The sequence below is a fragment of the Cryptomeria japonica genome, chromosome 1 (genome assembly GCF_030272615.1).
Source record: "Cryptomeria japonica chromosome 1, Sugi_1.0, whole genome shotgun sequence".
In the NCBI taxonomy this organism is placed as follows: Eukaryota; Viridiplantae; Streptophyta; class Pinopsida; order Cupressales; family Cupressaceae; genus Cryptomeria; species Cryptomeria japonica.
The window spans coordinates 2,537,195-2,556,859 of NC_081405.1; the positions used below are offsets into that span (position 1 = coordinate 2,537,195).

General features: G+C 37.2%; 1 protein-coding gene across 4 annotated transcripts in view; it reads right to left on the reverse strand.

Moving 5' to 3' along the window:
• The window catches only part of LOC131036681 (uncharacterized), a 106,804-nt gene extending 87,808 nt beyond the window's left edge, over positions 1-18,996 (reverse strand). Inside the window, exons 1-5 of one of the 4 annotated variants that reach the window (XM_057968629.2) lie at positions 18,537-18,994; positions 18,174-18,318; positions 15,777-15,888; positions 13,484-13,634; positions 11,726-11,911 (exon numbers count right to left, since the gene is read on the reverse strand). In XM_057968629.2, the coding sequence (XP_057824612.1) occupies positions 11,726-11,911; positions 13,484-13,634; positions 15,777-15,888; positions 18,174-18,318; positions 18,537-18,886 (944 nt within the window). In that variant the 5' untranslated portion in view covers positions 18,887-18,994. Of the gene's footprint in view, positions 1-11,725; positions 11,912-13,483; positions 13,635-15,776; positions 15,889-18,173; positions 18,319-18,536 lie in introns of all 4 variants that reach the window. The other 3 variants (XM_057968630.2, XM_059218945.1, XM_057968631.2) reach the window with 3 other exon arrangements.
• Between the last annotated feature and the right edge of the window lie 669 nt (positions 18,997-19,665).

Here is a 19,665-nt window from a genome sequence, read left to right on the forward strand (position 1 = left end):
TGTTTGAAGCTCAATCCATCAAGGAGACTCTCATTTTTGAAGATATGCTAACAAAATTTCATGAAGATGCTTAGTTTATGCAAGATACCTCAGTGAAAACAGAGAATCTTGAGCTATTCGAAGGGGCGCTGAGCTTGTTTCAAGAACTTCCTAATCAAGATCAACACGTTGTGGATGCTCGTGGAATGATTCATCACCAATGGCGACCTCCTGAAGCAGCTGGTGACCTCGCTTCCGACAATACAGTTCTGTCTGAGCCTGAAATATGCCAAGTTGTTTCTTTCCTTAATCCTAGCCTTGAAAGTTATTATGATTTTGATTATGGGGATTTTGGGAAAACAACTTGCATCTGGATTGATCATGGTCCTAACGAATTACCCCAGTTGATCATTTTGAGTGAAAATTTGCTTGAGTATGAGAGATGCATGGTGAGAGTTTGCCTTTCTGTATTTAAGGATGAATTTGCTAGGTTGAGAACCATCACGTTTGCCATGCTCCTGTTGCACAACCTGAGAAATCATGTAAAGTCATGTACATATTTTGCTTCTTTGAGTCGTGTCGAGTCTAGGACTCTTGTATATAGGTTTAGAGTAGGTTTTCTTTTCGTGTTTTTAGATTAGAGGTCTTTTGAGCCTTGTTCTTGATTTGCCTTGAGTCATTTGATTCATGATTTGGTGTGGCTCAGGTAGTTTAGTTGTTTGCCTTCTTTAGTTGTTTGCTTTTGGTGTGCGTTTTAGTTTAGTTTGCTTTGGGTCGGTCTGTCGGTTGGTCTGCTTTAGTTTAGGTGTCTTGAGTGGGAGTCTCCATCTTGTGAGAAAGGCATTTGTGTTGTTACTCACATACTGGCTACATCCTAGATCTTATGTTAGACTCATTTCTTAGATATTTATTCATGAAGTGCTCGGAATCCGAGGTTGTTCCTCTCCAGCTTTATCATCTGATTAGGACCTTTATTTGACTTGGAAGGGAATCATTTTCTATGTCTTGATGCCGACATCTGTTGATTACTATATCTTCACACATTAATAGACTCCGAGTCATTTATGGTTTTCAGGCAAAGCTGTGATTGGTGAAAAATCTAAAATCTGGCTTCAGCGCCACCGCAATCCTCAAACCCTAGTAAGCTTCACTGCTTACGAGCCAAAGGAATTGACGGAGTGAAAAAGCAATATCAAAATGAAAGAGAAAATGAGAAAAAAAAAAATGAAATGAAATATCAAAATTGGCTAAGGGGAATATGCGAGTAACTCCATCGAGGCTATAGACGCCTGGCTGGCAATGGAGCAATGTTCGTGAGCTTGCAGCGATAACCTCGTCGGGACTATGGACGTCTGACTGGCAGCGAGGCTCTATCCAGGATCCAGGATGCTTTTGAAGTTCAGATAAACTACGTAGCCGATCACAGGGGAACCTGAAGGTTATAATTGTCTTGTCGAGAGGAACAAATAAACTTGCACACACCTGGGTAATCAAAGACTAAGTGTCTAGATTTGGTTAAAGATTCTCCTTCTACTTTGAGTACATTTTCTAATCTCTTGATGAGCTAGGTTGAATTTTCCGAAGGTTCTAGGTGTCGATTGAGTCTTTATCTCTGAAATGTTTCAGGAACATTTATTCAAGGTGGCGCTAGATGTTGTGACGTTTTCACACATCGCCCCATTGCAAATGGGGACCCTTGCTTTTTTTGCTTTTTAGGGTTTGTCTTTTTAGGGTTTTTAGGGTTTTGTTAGTTGGCCTTTGCATTTTGAGTGCTGTCATGGGATCACATGGATAGCAAGTCCGGCTTGAGTGATGTCTTGATCCTGAAATTTGGCTAAGTCTGGAATGTCCTGAAATTTGGCTAAGTCTGGAAACTGAAAAACCTCAAAAAACTAGATTTTGCAATATAACTCCTGGAGGTCTGAAACCACTCTCAAACATCCTGAAAGTATATATGGAATATAACTTAAAGTATAAGAAAGATACTTAAATGTTATATTCCATAAAAATTATCCTGATAGAGAGTTCAAAAAGTCAAATTTCGCTCCTGTCCTTCACTGAGGATCCAGAGCGAATTTCGCTCCTATCCCTCTCCAAGGGACCAAGGCAAAGCGCTCCTGTCCCTCGCCAAGGGTCCAGGGCGAAAAGTCTTATTTGAGCCATTCCTGACCTTGTTTGGACGAATTGAGACATCAAAGGCATGGTGAAGGACAAAATGAGCATGATAGAGCATCCAGACTCGATCAAAGACAATGAAATGATGAAGTTTTTTGCTTAGAAGGTCAAATTCGCTCCTATCCCTCACTGAAGGACCAGAGCGCTTTTCTTTATATGCACAATTTTAGACCTTTTTTGGACATTAACTTTTATTCATAGCATGAAGTAAGGTGAAATCTTCCCTAGCAAGGAAATTTTGAGATGAAAATTGTAGTGATTTGGCCTTGAGGACAAAATTCGCTCCTGTCCCTCACTGAAGGACCGGAGCTTGAATCCCAAATTTGCATTATCCTCACAAGACTTAAATAATTTTGCGATTGGAAGAGGCCAAGGGGAGTGTGCTCTGTCCGTTGAATATAATTTAAGTGGGCCACAAAGGAGAAAATCAACCTAAATGACAAGTTCGCTCCTGTCCCTCACCCAGGGACCAGGGCTATTTTCAAAGGGCGCTCCTGTCCCTCTCCAAGGGACCAGAGCGATTTTCCCTCAAGGCAAGTTTTTGGCAAAAGGAAAGCAAGTTTCGCGTTTGAGGTGGGTGGAGGAAGACACAATCGATCCGTTGAAGATAATTTTCGAAGCTAGCAAAGGACGAATTGGCTTGTAATTGCAAAAGTGCTCCCGTCCCTCACTGAAGGACCGGAGCTTGAATTTCAAATTTGCACTGTTCTTGCAAGATCAAGACAATTTTATGATTTGAAGAGACCAAGGAAAACATGATTTATCCATTGAATATAATTTGGAAGGCTAACAAAGGACGGATAAGCTTGGATTTGCAAAATAGCCCCTGTCCCTCTCCAAGGGACCAGGGCGAAAAACTTAATATCCAGTCCTTCTTGCCAAGTTTGGATGAGTCCAAGTCAAGACACAGGGCGAAAATGCTTTAAAGTGCACTCATTTCAAAGATCGAATAAATTGAACTCGAAATTCTAAGTAAAAATGCCATCTTGGACGTCAAAAATGAGGTCTTGGACGTAAAAAACAAGAAGTGTGAGGTCCAAAAGGTATAATCGCTCCTGTCCCTCACCAAGGGACCAAAGCGATCTTGTTAATAGACATTATTTTCCATGCTTGGGCGCCAAATATCCTTCAAATTACATTAAATGCCAATTTCGCTAGAACTCCAGGATATTTTAAAAATTAAATTGACATTTAATAAGTACGCATGGTATTTAATAATTAATTTTGAGCCTAAAAATCGAATTTTTTTAATTATGAAGGCATTTAAAATTAATTATTATTAATTTAAAAATAAAATTGGAGCGCTTGGGGTATTATTTGATGTTTTTATCAAGTCGGCCTCTTCTTTTATTAATTTTTATTTATCTTTTGGCCTATTTTTCAAGTCGGCCTATGGGAAATAAAATGGTGAGCGCTCTATATATTTGGGGTGTGTTTTTCATTATTCAAATCATTCACTCATGTTTCAAGTGCGATTTGGAGAAGCAAGGAAGGAGGTGCGAAATCTAGCTTGTGTGGAGCGAATTTCTACCAAGTGTGGAGACTAAGGAAGGCGAAATTCATCTTGAAGGCTATTGGAGAGGCGTATTTCTTGCTAGATTGGAGGATAATTTCCAGATTTTTGAAGACATTTGAAGGCGAATTTCCAGATCTTGAAGAAGCTAGTGGAAGATGGAGTTCTTTTCCAAGCTAAAGGGGGCGCATTTTGCTAAAGGAAGTCTTGATCTACACTTTGCCTAGCAAAATTCATCTATTTTTACATCATTTCTTAGAGTTAATTCTCAAGAGGAGGTTGGCAAAATCATCTTGACACCCTTATTCAAGGTTTGATTTTTTTAGACATTTTTTAGAAAAGTCTAAGTATTGCAGGGTTAATTAGGAAATGATAATTCAAAGATTTATCATAAGGTTTCCTAATTAAAATCTTGAATCTTCCTTTTAAAGTTTAATTTTTAGATTTCAAGATATATTACTAATTTTGAAATGTTGTGTAGGTACCAAGATGGCAACTCCCAAGCTCGAAAGATCCACAAGTCGGAAGACTCTCCTCAAGGAAAATCAAGCCAGATCAAGGACGGTCAAGCAAGGACAAGGGCGACCTCCTCCAGCCTAGCATCGACAAGGACGGCCTTCTTTGGACTAACGTCATCAAGGGCGACCTCTTCCAATCCAGCATTCCAAGGCGAGGTACATCAAAGACGAAAGAAGTTAGAGCAAGGGTTCGTTGAAGAAGCAAATAGTTCCAGATGAATTAATTAAAGCTAGCTTCTCAACAACATCAAGTTGAATATTTACCAAGTTACAAGTGTCAGACGAGGTGGCATCCTAGTCATCACTTCTCCAATCAGTGTGGTCCACCTCAGCATGTCCAGATTCAATGTACCTGACTCATGGGAGGTGACACATACTCCGATGTACCTACCCCGGGTATCCATTGGTCGATTTTTCTAGAGAGGACATGTGTCCAAGCAATACAATTTTATCATTGGTCAAGCATTAAATGTTATGTAATGGTTGTAATAAACCCTAATTAGGGTTTTCATTGTAAAATCTTGGCCATTGATCTCGAATTGATCTAAGCCATCGAATTGTATTGAGGGCACTATATAAGCCCTGGCATTTCATTTTGTAAAGGAATAGTTAGGAAGGAGTTGGAAAGCGGTTAGAAGACAAATAGAGAGTAGTTAGCTAGTTGATAGAATAGTAATTAGAGTAGAGTAGAGAGAGAAGGCAAAGATTGTTGCCAAGATGTTGTTGTAAAAGACTTGTAACTTCATTGAAGAAATGGTGAAATTTATGGGTCGATTCGACAATTTGCATGGTCTTTATACTTCTCATATTTGATTTCATGTTATTAGATGAGTGGAAGAAATATGCTTGATTGATGGTGAAATTAGCATATCCATACTACTAGCAGTTTGTTGATTGCAGACTTGCCTTGTGTAGTCAACTGGAATCGTTCAGCTTAAGCTTAACTTCAATTGTCGCTTCTTCATTGATATGCATCAACCTGATGGTGTCTATGCCTGCAGTGATGATTTGAACATCATAAAGCTTCCCTTCGAAGATCGCACTAGCCTTGTGGAGATGGTCCTGCGATGTCAAAACAAGACCTAGTTAGAGTTTCATCAAAGATCAATCATTGTTCCTACATTCTTAGTATTAGGATTAGATCCTCTCTTCGCCCTCATCTTTTTTCCATTTTTCAAATCTAAGGCAGTAAGATCCTGTGTTCCAGCAATATTCAAAGGCAAATCAGAAGTTCAATCATCAAATGTAAGTCCCCTTGTGATTCCAGCAAATCACATCATACCACAGAGAGCTTATCCACACGTAGAGATCCTACATACAAGAACCTTGAAGTTTCTCCGATTGATCCTTTTCGCGATATCTTCAGCATTCGGAAACTTTATTCAAGAGAGGATAAGGTACCCTTGGGTATTTTATTCTGTGTTAGGCTGTGTACAAAATACACATCAACACAAACAGAGAAAGCCAGAAATTGATCAAGTGCTGGAAGCCTATGCCTAAAATGGAAAGCTCAAAAATTCACCAAGGTTTAGGAAGTCATTCCAAAAGGACAGATGGAAAAATCCATGAATCCTTGGCCAGAGGAAAATTGCGCCCAAGTATGCAGTTGGGCGCCAAAATGGGTCAGGCAAGGGCAGGTGGAAAAATCCATGAATCCATGGCATAGTGAAAATTGCGCCCAAGTATGCAGTTGGGCGCCAAAATGGGTCAGGCAAGGACAGGTGGAAAAATCCATGAATCCATGGCATAGTGAAAATTGCGCCCAAGTATGCAGTTGGGCGCCAAAATGGATCAGGCAAGGACAGGTGGAAAAATCCATGAATCCATGGCATAGTGAAAATTGCACCCAAGTATGCAGTTGGGCGCCAAAATGGGTCAGGCAAGGACAGGTGGAAAATTCCATGAATCCTTGGCATAGTGAAAATTCCGCCCAAGCTAAAAGTTGAAATTTTGCTTAGGCATGGAATCCAAAGAGTCAAGGAGGAATAAAAAGCAAAATTCCCCTCGAGCAAATTTTTGAATTTGCTATTTTTAGACACCGAATCTCAACGGAGTGGAAAATTTTATAGATTCGGAATCGGGATAAAATTCTCCATCAAATCAACCTGACTCGTAAATTCTAGGGGGATCCCTAAAAAATAGGAATGTTGAAAAGATGACATGGACAATTCACAAAACAATGGATTCCTTCACAGGAGGAATTTCCGCCCCAGCCTTGTGGAGGGCGCTAGAATGAAGAGTGCATGGAGAAACAGGCAAATTGCAAGAGTCCTTGACCAAGGCATTTTAGCGCCCAAGTGAGAGAAGGAGCGCCAGATAGAGGGATGCACAAAGAGATGAATTCCTTCATCGGGGAAGAATTGTACCCAAGAAGAAGAAATTCCAGGAAGGTAAAAAATTAACTAAGTGTTTGAAATTTCTTCCTTCAGGATATAGTTCTTGGAAATCATGAAAATTGGCTAAGGTATGAAGAATTTCCTTCCTCGGGGTAAGGAACAAATTTCTTTCCAAAGGAGAATTCCTCCACAACAAGAAATCACATCCAAGGATGGATTGAAGATAAAATTTCGAAGGCAAAGAAGGAATCAGAGATGAACTAAACAAGAAATTTCCCCCCCCCAAGGGAAAAATTTGAAAAATCCATTCGCAGGCATCAAATCACATCCAAATTTCAAAAGTTTTACAGATTTGGAATCGTAGGAGAATTCTCTTCCTCCTGGACTTGAAACCCTAATTTGAGCAAAATTCCTAAAAAAAAATGTTGAAAAATCATTGAAAATCTTTTCCAGAGCAAGGCAAGTTCAAAAACTTCAAGAAAATACTTTAGCGTCAGAGATTCTCCCTCTTGAAGTTTTTCTCTCTCCAAGATTTTTTCCACCAAGTGGCAGCCGAGTCAACAGACGCTGAATTAATGAAGCATCTCTTTGCATGCAGCTGTCACATTTATGGCATTATGACAGATTCCTTCTGCATGCAGCCGTCACATTCAGAAGATGATGGTGCATTTATGGCATCATGGGCGATTTTTGCATGAGGGTACATTCATTGCATAGTGGGCACTTCTGGAATCTAATTAATTGTAATGGGATGGAATTAATCGTATATGGGCATGATGGGGTTATTAACTGGAGATTCCCACCTTGTTGCATCTTGAGTGGAGAATCTTTTAGAGAAAACCCTAATTAGGGTTTTGCATGTAGCCAGGGCTTGAAGCCTATTGTTAATTTTAGTACTTTCGGATTGAATAAAACTCAAAAAATAAGAATTAGTTTTAACTAGGTTAATTAAATTTATTGTTTTCCAGATTTAAGCATAGTAAAGGAAATGAATGCATAAAGACAAAACCTCCTAGGAGGAAAAACCCAGCCAGAAAAGATCCTCAGATCTGATTATGGTTTTGAATTCAATTGATAATTACACACTTATCTAGAGTATAGATGTTGCAGTCACAAGGAAGATGAGATAGAAGTCTTCACAATTAGTTCGCTAATGGAGATCATGATTTGCAGTCCTCCTAATCAGACTTGCTGTGTGTAACAAGGGTAGCAGCACCTTTCAAGTAATTTGCAGTCCTTCTATAGGGTTTGTTTGGGCCTTCAATGGAGTTCTCTATCTCTTGGTGGTGATCTGCTGCCTTTGATGAAGTTCGCTGTCTTCTATTAATGATCTGCTGCACTTTAATGTAGTTCGCTGTTATCAACTGCCTTGAATATATATTTCGCTTCCTTAGTATATATTTCGCACCTTCTTGCAAAACTGAATGAATGATGTTATGTGAAGTATATGCTTTATTTATAGGAGTAGTGATACTTCTTAATCATGTCGGCCTTCTTTGCAAATTAAACATATTAATTTATTTAATTCCTTTTAAGCGAATTGGATAGGGTCGGCCCTATCATGGAGGCAAGTTGGGTTTGGATGTAGCGTGGAGACCTTTTAGGTGGAGCCGAGAGGCATTGGGCCTGGCCCTATATGTTGGAGGCGGATTCCAATGTTGCCCAAGGCAATTGGAATCCGCCAGCCCTAATTACAAACAACAACCGTCACATTCAGAAGATGATGGTGCATTTATGGCATCATGGGCGATTTTTGCATGAGGGTACATTCATTGCATAGTGGGCACTTCTGGAATCTAATTAATTGTAATGGGATGGAATTAATTGTATATGGGCATGATGGGGTTATTAACTGGAGATTCCCACCTTGTTGCATCTTGAGTGGAGAATCTTTTAGAGAAAACCCTAATTAGGGTTTTGCATGTAGCCAGGGCTTGAAGCCTATATAAAGGGGTGACCCCCCTCATTTGTAGGGGAGGGAGCTTTGTATGAAATTGTTGCGATAAGTTTTGAGATAATAACAATGAAACATTGTTCTCTGATGGTGTCCACTTAAGTTATTTTTCAAGACTTGCATGGTTTCACCTTCCTCACTTAGATTAGAAATAGTAAAGTGTTCTGATTTCAATGGAGAATGTAATGGTGTCTGATGAATTTCCATGGTTCATACTTTTTGCATCTTGCTGATTGTAAGTTGCAATGTAAAGTTAGTCTGAGCCCCCTAAATTTGTGCTAAGTTCAATTGTGGATAGTCGTTTGGATTGCATCGTTTTTTGGGTATTCAAATGTTCTTTCTCGATTTGAAAATCCTCTAGCATCCCCAAAAGATTGCACCGGTTCTTGCGGAGTTGTAGTTGATCTTGGCGAAGTGAAGCTTGGTTTATTTGGAATTTGTCCACCAAAGCACTATTCATTGTTATCATTGCACTTAGGAGTAGATTTAGATCCTTCTAAACCCTTTCCCTTTTACTTTCAGTTCATTTTAGTCCATTCGAAGCAGAAGCATCACAAAATTGCCATATCTAATGATGGAGTTCCAGCCACAACCAAGAAGTGAAAGAATGATGCAAACGTAAGGCCCCTTGGATTACCAACAAACACATCAGCCAACTGAGTCACGTCCGTAGCATAAAGGAACCTTGGAGTCGATTGTTTGAACTGTCTACAATCTTAGCATGCAATCGTACTTTGATCAAGAGAGAGTGAAGTGACCATTAGGCAACTTTATTCTGTGTTCGACGTAGTCATAAAAAACACGTCAACAGGACCCATCTTCCATATTGCATAATAATGTACTCCCTAAGCTGCACTTAAGGGGGGGTTGTTGGTGTAATTGTGTTGTACCTAGTCATGTCTTCACCTAGGTCCACATTACACTTATCACTTAAGTTTACTTAGTGACCACTTTAGGAACATTCCCACAATAAGTGGAACTCCCACCTTTAGTGGAATCATCACACTATCACTTATCCACCTTATGTGGATGATAGGTTATCATTTCCATAGGATTATGACAATTGTCAAAATCATGTGTAATCCTTCATTTGACCTTGCCTTCATATGCAAGGGTCATCATGTACTTTTTCATGTCCATTAGCAATATTCATCAATCTTACATTGTTCAAGCAATCTTTCTTGCCATTCTCTCTGGAGGAAGTTATTTTGGTCTTTGGAGATCTTCAAGGTGTTGTAGAATCAATCTTTTGCTTCTTGTGCTCTCATTCATCCTTATGATGGATCACGGAGTGTGATCCAAAAAACTCGCACACAATCGATTCCAGAAATTTGCTCACATAAAAATAACCATATACTCTAACAATTATGTTTAGGTTAAGTGTAAGATTGTTTGACTCTCTTTCCCACAATTAAAACATCCATTGCATGTCTTACCAAAGATTATGAAGTTCTCCTATTGCCCAAGTTTGTTAGATGGTTCCCAAACAAAGCCAATGTTGGCATCTCTACAAAACTCTGCTTTTGGTAGTTAGTGGCTATGTCATTTTGGTCATGATTATTAATGTTAGCTAGGTTATTCTTTTTATCAAATCTAAAGCTTGAATTCAAGGCATAACCAATGTGCATACTTGTAATTATGTTAGTTTTAGGTAGGTTAGATCTCAAAAAGGTTTTCCCTGCAATTTGAAGAACAGTCCTATTGTACACTATTCTGGTTTGATTTGTCTTGAGAAGGACAAATTAAAATGCTAACAGTATTGACATAATAAAGAATGCAGAATTCCATCCGCAGCTAAATCTTGGAATACAAGTTGTTGGTGGAAGTAAAAAATACATTAGGATTGCTTCCCACTACAAGAAATGGATTTTTGGAGGTGGATGTGTAGTTGAATGGTACATTTGAGGCATGTTTAGGGAAGATAGGACTCTAAACTCATTGCCCATGGCTTCTGTAGGTCTTTGGAGCCATGAGTTCAACACAAACACCCTTGCATCTTGCCAGCCATCGGATTCTTGTTCCACTACATTGATTATCAGAATTTCACTCATTGGAAGAATTTCTAGTGAAATTGAACTTATAAAGCAACATATACATGTCCTAGACATAGATCAAATCTCATAACTATTTTCAACATTGATTGATCACTCAGGTTGTGGGAGCATATTTAAAACCCTCTTATGTGGTTGTGGGTGCCAGTCAAAACCCTCAGAGTCTTGTTTCTTTGTTGAGGTCCAGCCTGATTTGTAATGTTCTCTGCTGTCCTGTGGCTGGCGTTTCACTGGAGGTTGGCTGTATGTATTCATTGTATATCTTTGATCAGTTGTTTCTTGCTGGGGTCTGGATGTTGGTTCATTCAAGGGGTTTCGAGTCCCCTTAAAACCTGTTGTACGGGGTTTCGGGTCCCCTCAAAACCTGCTTTTACCTTAATCAAAAACATTGATTGATCACAGTAATCGTAGGAGCTTTTGACCCATGCCAGATCAACTTTGCGCTAGAGTTTTTGAGCTCAAAGTTGTCGGTGCATATACCACAACTAAAGAGAATAACGGAAGGAAACATGTAAGGGCTCAACATCCATTGATGGACAAGTGATATCCTAGGAAGTAATATTGAGGATACTGGTGGAGAGCTATCAATGTTTTTCCTGCTCACCAGAGACAACTGAAATAAAAAATCATGTTGGGTGGCAACTTCAGCAATATCATTGATTAAATACAATATTTTTATATACCTTCCAAACTACTATAATCAAATATAAAATTCAAACATGTGATTTACATCTGTCTATCAACTAATGGATATAATGCATAAACTTCGATGGCACCAAATTCTGGAAATACTAAAGACCGCCACAATAATTTGGCATGCATAAACAGCTTCATAGTTGGTTTTTTACTTCTTACTAGAAAAACGGGATAGAAAGTTAGAAACAAAGATCAAAAAAAATAATAAGAGAATAAGTATTTGTCTTTTGAAATCAATATACCATAATGTTTCAGTCATTAATAATGTCACATTCAAATAATCAGAGAGAAGCACATAGTTTGCTAACTAAAATTGGCAAACATTAATAGTAAATTGCTATAGCATCACCCAAAATAGATCTTCCAATATTCTTAAATCCAAGAGCGTACATTTGGCATAAAATAGGCATGTTAACACAACACAATTGTCAGATTTTATCACACAAGCCATTTTTTATTCTGCAAGGAAGAAAGATTTATTTATGAAGGTTGAAGTGACCTACTCAACCAGAATCGTATCAAGATGCATTAAGATGCTTGTCACACCATGTCCATGGTCAAGACCTACACAATTCCCATGTAATGCAAAACCTTCTTCCTCCCTACCCACCAGAGATACACGGGCAGCTGCAGGTGACCACACAGGTTCTCCACGAGGAGCTCCATAATCAATACCTTTATGGTAATACCTGTTTTCCAGAAAGTAGTAAGAGAGATGAATGATTTTCTAAACCTCTGCTTAAAGTAAACCTGTCTAGCTCCCATATGTAACTTAGGAAAGAAAAAAGGTAGTATCATCTTTTGCGATAGATAACAATTAAACCATTTCCTCAAAAATTAAAACATCTTACTATTGATGATCTAAGGTCTGAAACTGAAAATAAAATTAACTACATCTTGATTTATAACCGTGACTTTATGAATTAAGTAACCTATGTATAGTAGAATCTACAACAAAAACACATGCATAAGAACTCTATCTAGAATTCATGCAAAACTTAATTTGTCAATGAATCCGATTTTGATATAAAGCAGCATTGCCATGACAAGGCCTTAGATTCTTCTCTACCTACATCAAGGTCTACCTATTGGTTGAGCCTTTAATTGCTTCCCAAGTTGATAGCATTTCTTCTTGAACAGGGAGAAACCTACTCTACACCACAATGTCTACGGTCCAAAAAAAAGGTCACTATAAGATATTTTTCCATCCAAATTCAATATGAAAGAGTCAAGAATGCTTGAATGGGTCTGTTGACTGTTTTTCCCTACACATAATGCTTCTCCTTGAGGATTCCTTAAATGAATTCCAAGTCTAAATTTTCCACTATAGAGAACAACTCCTTGGCCAAGCGAACCATCAAAACTAGTTTTCTCATTGCTTTGGTTTTCTTCAGCTTATCCATTGCTAATTTAGGAATCCAATGACTTTTAAAATGACATTCCAATTGTTGAAGGCAAATTTCTTTTTGTCTTTTTGTCTCCTCTATTCCTAAGAAAGATGCATTTTGAAAAGCTAAATAGGCTTACTAACTATCAAAAGCATAAGAAAACTTGTCCTAGGGGCTAAGTTTTTGCTTTCTACATCACTTGGCCTCTCATTCAAAAGAAATTGGCTTTAGCCTAAGCCAATCTTTCTCCTCATCTACTCTAGATTGAGAAGAGAAAACACTTGTGCTTGTGGTTACCCTATTTAAAAAATCAACTATTTTGTTCAAGCATAGAACTTTCTATGGTGCTTCTAGATCTACCAAATTGATTAATTAGTTCTTCATACTGTCACAAATGTTGGAGGTATTAAGAGCCCTTCAGATACTATTGATTTACATATAGATGGACACAGATTGCTGAGGCATTGCTCATCCATGCAGCCTACTACAATGAAGGATACTTGGCAACCAACTCTCCTTCTAGCGGTCATGGCTTTATCACTTCTCATTATGGGGCATCCTATCAAATCCCTCTCCCATGGCACAAATCTCAAAGGCAAACCCACATTACATAATTAACGTTATTCTAATACATTTCTCAACATATTCACACCCCATATACCAATTGACTAAACTATTATGTAAATAACATGGCACAAGATGCAATCTTGTAATTCCTATTACATGAATGGATCAAATTTTCAAAGAACAACGAACAAGAGGCTAGTTTTCAATAGCCACTCTACAATTTCAAAGCTATCTATGTCGCCTTGCAAAAAATAATAAGCCAGAAAACTTGTTTTTAAGGTAAATAAGAAGACAATTAAACATTACCCAGAAGCAAACACTCCATTGTAGCATCGTTTGAGACCATATTCAGTAGTTACCTCTCCATGTATTGGCAACCTAAATGAACCATCCCAATATTGTTTAGCTGTCCTATTAGATACCAACACCTTGACTGCGTCTAATTCTTTCTGGGTTCCTGGAAACAAAGCAATCAAAAGTCAATAAAACATTTCATTTAGAGACTTCATTTCTTGAAAACTTTGGTAGTATTAACTGAAAAAATTCTTTGGCAACTTCGATAGGCTAAGAAAGTGAAAATAATGAAAGTCAAGGAATGCATTGTACTTTGTAATCCATTATATATTAACCTCAGTAACCTCCATTTGTCTTCGAACATTGTTTCTATGTTAGAGTGCTAATCTCTTATCTCATTAAGCTTCTTAAAAGACTGCAATTTGATTTGTGTACTTCAAATTCACCACGAAATTAAAATATCAAATGGACTATGAAAACAATATATTAATATGACAAACAAGGCTATATTCAAAGGAAAAATTGAAGTTTCAGCAATCAGTTTTATCTTGAGATTACATGACTTAAACAAACAACAAAAGAATAATCACTCTGCCCTATGTATGTTCTGTCTTTGTTGCAAGAATATCTGAAACAAACTATAATCACCTCAAGTATACTTCATAAAGAGCATCCTGCAGCACAGGGATTCATTTGGTATGACACAAAATGACCATCGAGTAGCATATTGATGCTTGGTTGGATAAAAAAATCTTATTACTCATTGGATAGGTAGTATCTATTACCTGCCACATAGGAGCAACAGCAGCATATGTATTTAAGAAAAAGTGCACTTGGCATCTAAATGTGCATATCTTTTCATCATTTGGTAATACTTGAAAAACATGCTTCTAATTTTTTCTGTTATTCCACCATATGATAGCTTCTATTTGTGCCAAAACTGTCACTGAAATATCATATTGAGAAATGAAATAATGCTCTTCATTAGATCATTTCCACAAAAGAGGAGAATGTATTCTTAGCAGCCCATTGTTCACATACAAAGTTCAATGCTTCTCGATCATTTTACTGGAGATCCTTCGTTCAAGTCCCATAGTGGATTTTTTATTGCCCCCCCCCCCCTCTCCTTATGTGGTCCTACCAGTTGGACTGAGTTAAGCCAGAATTCAAAAATAAAAATAAAAACTATAACTCTAGATTGGTTGATGTTGTCTACTGCTCGTTAATCCGAATCTATGCATACAACAAGTTGATGAGCCAATTTACGATTGAGATTGTAGAACTGCATACAGCCTAGTTTCAAATAGAGGTTAAAAATATATTATGATTAACATAAAATCAGTATTTTTCCAAATTCTAAAATATTTATGCGATGAGTGAGAGGCTAATGCAAAATCCATAAGTCCAATTGAAAATGAGAGGAAATGCAAGGAAAATAAAGCTTGCCTTGCTAGAAGCTACTTGTGGCCTGGCAGTATTGCACAATTCTAGGAGAATATTAAAGAAGAGTGTATCAGCTTGCATGACAGCTTTTATTAGAGTCTCAAGTCCCAACCAGAGGAATTTAAAAAAAAGAAAAATTCGGGAGACGCCTTCTATTATCTCTATGTTGTTGAATAGCACAAAAATAAAAAGTTTCAGAATTATGTTCTATGCATCTGCAATCCCTATTTATGTAGATAAGTAAGATATATTATTTTATTCTGTATTTGTAGTTAAGAAATCCTTTCATGGCCAAAATGGCCTTACAATCATTTTTGTTAATGCTCAACCAGAAAACTAGTGGAAGCAATGTAGCATGTCAATCCAATTAATTATTTTCTTGCATAAAACAACATTGAGAGGAGACTTGTTTGGAGAGCGTGCATCTGTATACATAGTAACAGCAAAATAGAAATTCACGTAAAGAAGAAAGTGTATGCACAGCAGCAAATACACGACTTCCCAATGAGAAATTTAAGACTTGGGGATTATTATTTCGATTGAATGTCTCTAAGACACCCAATATGGTTGGTGACATGTTTTTCTACGTGTGCATACAACACAGGGACTCTTTAGGCAGAGAGTAATTCCTGATCCTTGGTTCTGACTGACAATATTGCTCGGCTTTTTACTAATGTAGTTTACTATTTTGTTTGGGTTTATCATCATATGCTTGCAGTTTGTATGTCTTATACTAAATAAATTATTCATTAATTTCAAATAAGATACTCTTCCAGTCCTATCAACTGCTTGTCATCGTATAGAATAATATATTCTCTATCTTTGTTTCTTTCATATTCATACAATGAAATAGAAAACCTACCATGTATTCCAGACTTGTTTCCACTTAGCCATATGGTCTCTGTAGGATATTCTTTCTCCAGAACTTCTATAACTCCATGGAAGGACTCATGCCTACCATCATTAACATCCACCTGCCATTAATGTTGCCCTAAGACCTTATTAGTCTTTACTAAAAGCTGATAAAGACAATCAAATAATAGAAAGTATTATTTCTTTCAAATTATAAAAGGAATAAACATAAAATGAAAAAGTGATAAAGATGCTGCATCGCCTATTTCAGTTTCATTGGACCCATAGATCTTCCGATGAAGTTATCCAAGGCTATATTTATCATTACTGGTATAGATTACTCAATGAAATGGGCCAAGACAGAACCAACTAAAGATTGTACCGCTCAAACTGCCACGAAGTTCATATATCAACATATGATCACAAGATTTGGGTGCCCATTAAGCATCACCAGCGATCAAGGGAAACATTTTGTGAATAAGGTTATCACAAAATTACTCAAAAACTTTATGATAACCCATAACCGAAGCATAGCATATCACCCACAGGCTAATTGAGCAAGTGAAGTGCTAAATAAGATTATAGGCACCACCCTAACAAAGATGTGTAATGCAAACAAAATAGATTGGGATATCAAGATACCAGCGGTACTCTAGGCTTACAGAAAGGCATACAAAAGATCTACCAGATTTACCTCTTTCGAATTAGTCTATGTAACGGAGGCAAGCCTACCCATAAACTTCATTGTTCACATCATATGTACGGCACTCACCCTGAGGCTAACAAATGAAGTATCAATAAAATAGAGGTTGGAAGATTTGAAGAAATTGGATGAAGACAAACAACTTGCAGCACACCATAAGCTTACAGAAAGGAGACAAAAAGCATGGCATAACCGCAATATTAAATTCAAACAATTCAATATACATGACATGGTTTTACTATATGATAGCAAATTTAATAAACAAGGGAAACTCAAGGTCTAGCGGCTTGGCCCCTATCAAATTGTTGGCATCTTAGAGTTCAGGACAGTCAGGTTAAGAAGATTAGAGGGTACAATATTACAATGCTATGTCAACGAAGCCAGACTCAAACACTATCATACAAACCCAGAATAGAGTTGACTTGAGAACAAGCCCAAAATTTGAAAGGGGAAATGTGTTAGCAGGGTATTGGCCAAAGCTAGAACAACAACGAAATCCCTACCACAAAGAGATTGCGAAGCTCCTAGCTGAAGGGACACCCTCTGGGATAGTAGTGGAATGTAAGGGACGTGTCCTATCTATAGATATTTGTATAAGGAAAGATAAAATGTAACAAAAGTAGCAATAGAGGAGTAGTAGGAATAGTAGAAAACATAAAGAAGTAATAGTAGTAGCAATTGTAAAAGGGATAAGATCCACAACATATGTACATGATGGATAAGAACTAATATAAATATATCTGGAGTTACACTTGATATGTGTAATGGTATATGGCAATTAGTTTTCTATTTATGTTTCATTCTGTTAAAAAGTTAATTTAGAGTCCACGTTGACTTCTTATCCCTCTTGTGCTACTGAGTCTGGGATATAAATACAACATATAAAAATTACCTGGGGCTCAGTACTTCGGTCTGTGTTCCCCCATTTTCTTGCTAACAATTTACTTCAGGTTTCCTAAAGCATCTAGGGTCTGCAATCTTTTCTTGGAAACCCAAGAAATAGTCAGTGCCAACTCTGTCCTTTGCAAAAGCAAAAAAAAAAAGGCAGCTTCTGAGGCAACTAGGGAAATATTGTGCCTCGGAAGGATTCTGAAGATTTGCAGGAACATCAGGTTTTATACACACCTTTCCAAGTTGACAATCAATCTACAATCGAACTGGCCAAAAATCCAATCTTTCATGATCATACCAAAGACATCAATGCAAAATTTTATTTGATTCAACAGCATGTGAAAGATGCTAGTGTAAAACTCAAATATTGTCCCACTGCAGATCAGCCAGCAGATATTCTTACAAAAGCACTTGAAAGAGAGGAGTTTGAGAGATTCCAAAGAATGTTTGGTTTAACAGCAACCCCTTCAGATTAAGTGGGGGATGTTAATGTGTTAATCTTCTAGGTTAAACACATTTTAGTTTTGATTTCAGTTTTTTTGACAGTTTTGTAATTTAGCAGTTCAACTGTTTTATGGCTGCCTATAATATAAGAATGTGATCTTCATTTTTTGATGAATAAAGTTTACACCATTTTGTCTTGTTCATCAATCCTGACGTGACTAAGTGGGAAGTGGTTTAACTTAGTCTAGACTCCAGCTACTTAGAAAATATTAATGCGTCATATTTTATGTTTCTATATTTATGTTGATAAAAATAATAGCCTTGAAACCAAACGAATTGATCGTCCAATGACATACAAAAATGACTTACAATTAGCGACCGCTGACCTGTTGTGTCAAGAGGGCTAAGTGGAATTAGGGTTCTCCATTTGTTTGGGCAAGTGGAAGTTGAAAATGCAGAAAATCTTTCTTCTTCGAAGGTAACTTCAACTAGTGAATGCTTGCAAAAGTTAGCCCTGAATGCCATCGCGTGAAATTCATATATCATAAATCAAAAGACCAAAAAAAAATCACACACAAAGATTGCAAACTGAGATGCATGTGCCACAATAAATTTCAGACAGAGGAAGCGCAAACCAGTAATCTCTATCAAAGTACACTACGAAAGTAGCAGGATTTTAAAACTAGAAAAGATAAAAGGATGTTTTCTTAAGTGTTTTGAAACTGTATCTACCTGAAAGACAAATTTATGCTGTCAATAAAATTTTCTGCAGGAGGAACTGAAACCATGATGGCCAAGGTCTCTCCCTGGACAGGTTTCCAATTTGAGACGGCGATAATCACAGGTCTGCGCTCGAAACCAATCAACTGCATCGTAGACTTTGATACGCTCTTCCATCCTTTCACAAGCCGCTTGGGATCCGCTAATGCTTCAAGAGTGCTCAATAAAATAGCGCTTATACAACCGACCTGGAATACCTTCCCCGGTGAGCATGGGAAAAGATTAACGTTAGATACGGATTTAATTACTGGCGTCTCGGCATCCAGCCTATTGAATATAACTAGTCGCCCATCTTTCCACATGATCGCATGCAACAGCCTACGTCAATACTATCAGCACCTGCACTGTCCAGAATTTCAGTGGGATTGCCAGTAGGGAACATCGACCCGTAATAATTTGAAGTGTTTTTTTAATTAAGAAAGAGTAGATTTTTGAGCTTCTGAAAAATTTAGAGGAAAAACTTATTAATTAATTATCTCACAATTCACAAACTTACTCACTCTATATATATATATAAAATTTAAATCATGAAAATTAAAAATACTAGATTTCATATAATTGAATAGAAATTGTTGATTCAAATATTAAAATTATAAATCCAAAATTTAATTGATTTTAGAGATAAATTTAATTGAAAAGATATTCAACATTATATATTTCTCTCTTTTTTATTTCTTCTTGTTTCTATTTTTGTCTTTTCTTGTTTTACGTACATATACATATACATATACACACATATACATGTGTGTGTGTGTTTTTCTATACATATATGTATATGTCATTCATACATACATATAGGTATAGTCATTTATTTGTTTTTATAAATATATTTGTATATATGTGTGTGTGAGTGCACACACACACACATATTTCCTTATTTTATTTCCTCCTCCTTTTTTTTCTTTTTTTTCTTTTTTTTGTCACACACATATATACATGTGTGGTCGTCTTTATGTGGTGTTTTCAATATTTTTTCTTATGTTAAATTTCTTGTTGTGTCTCTTTTCTTCTTTTCTTTTTTAATTTTTTTTTTTTCTCTATCTTGTCACCCTTCCTCCCTTTATCTTTGTGCCTCATCCCT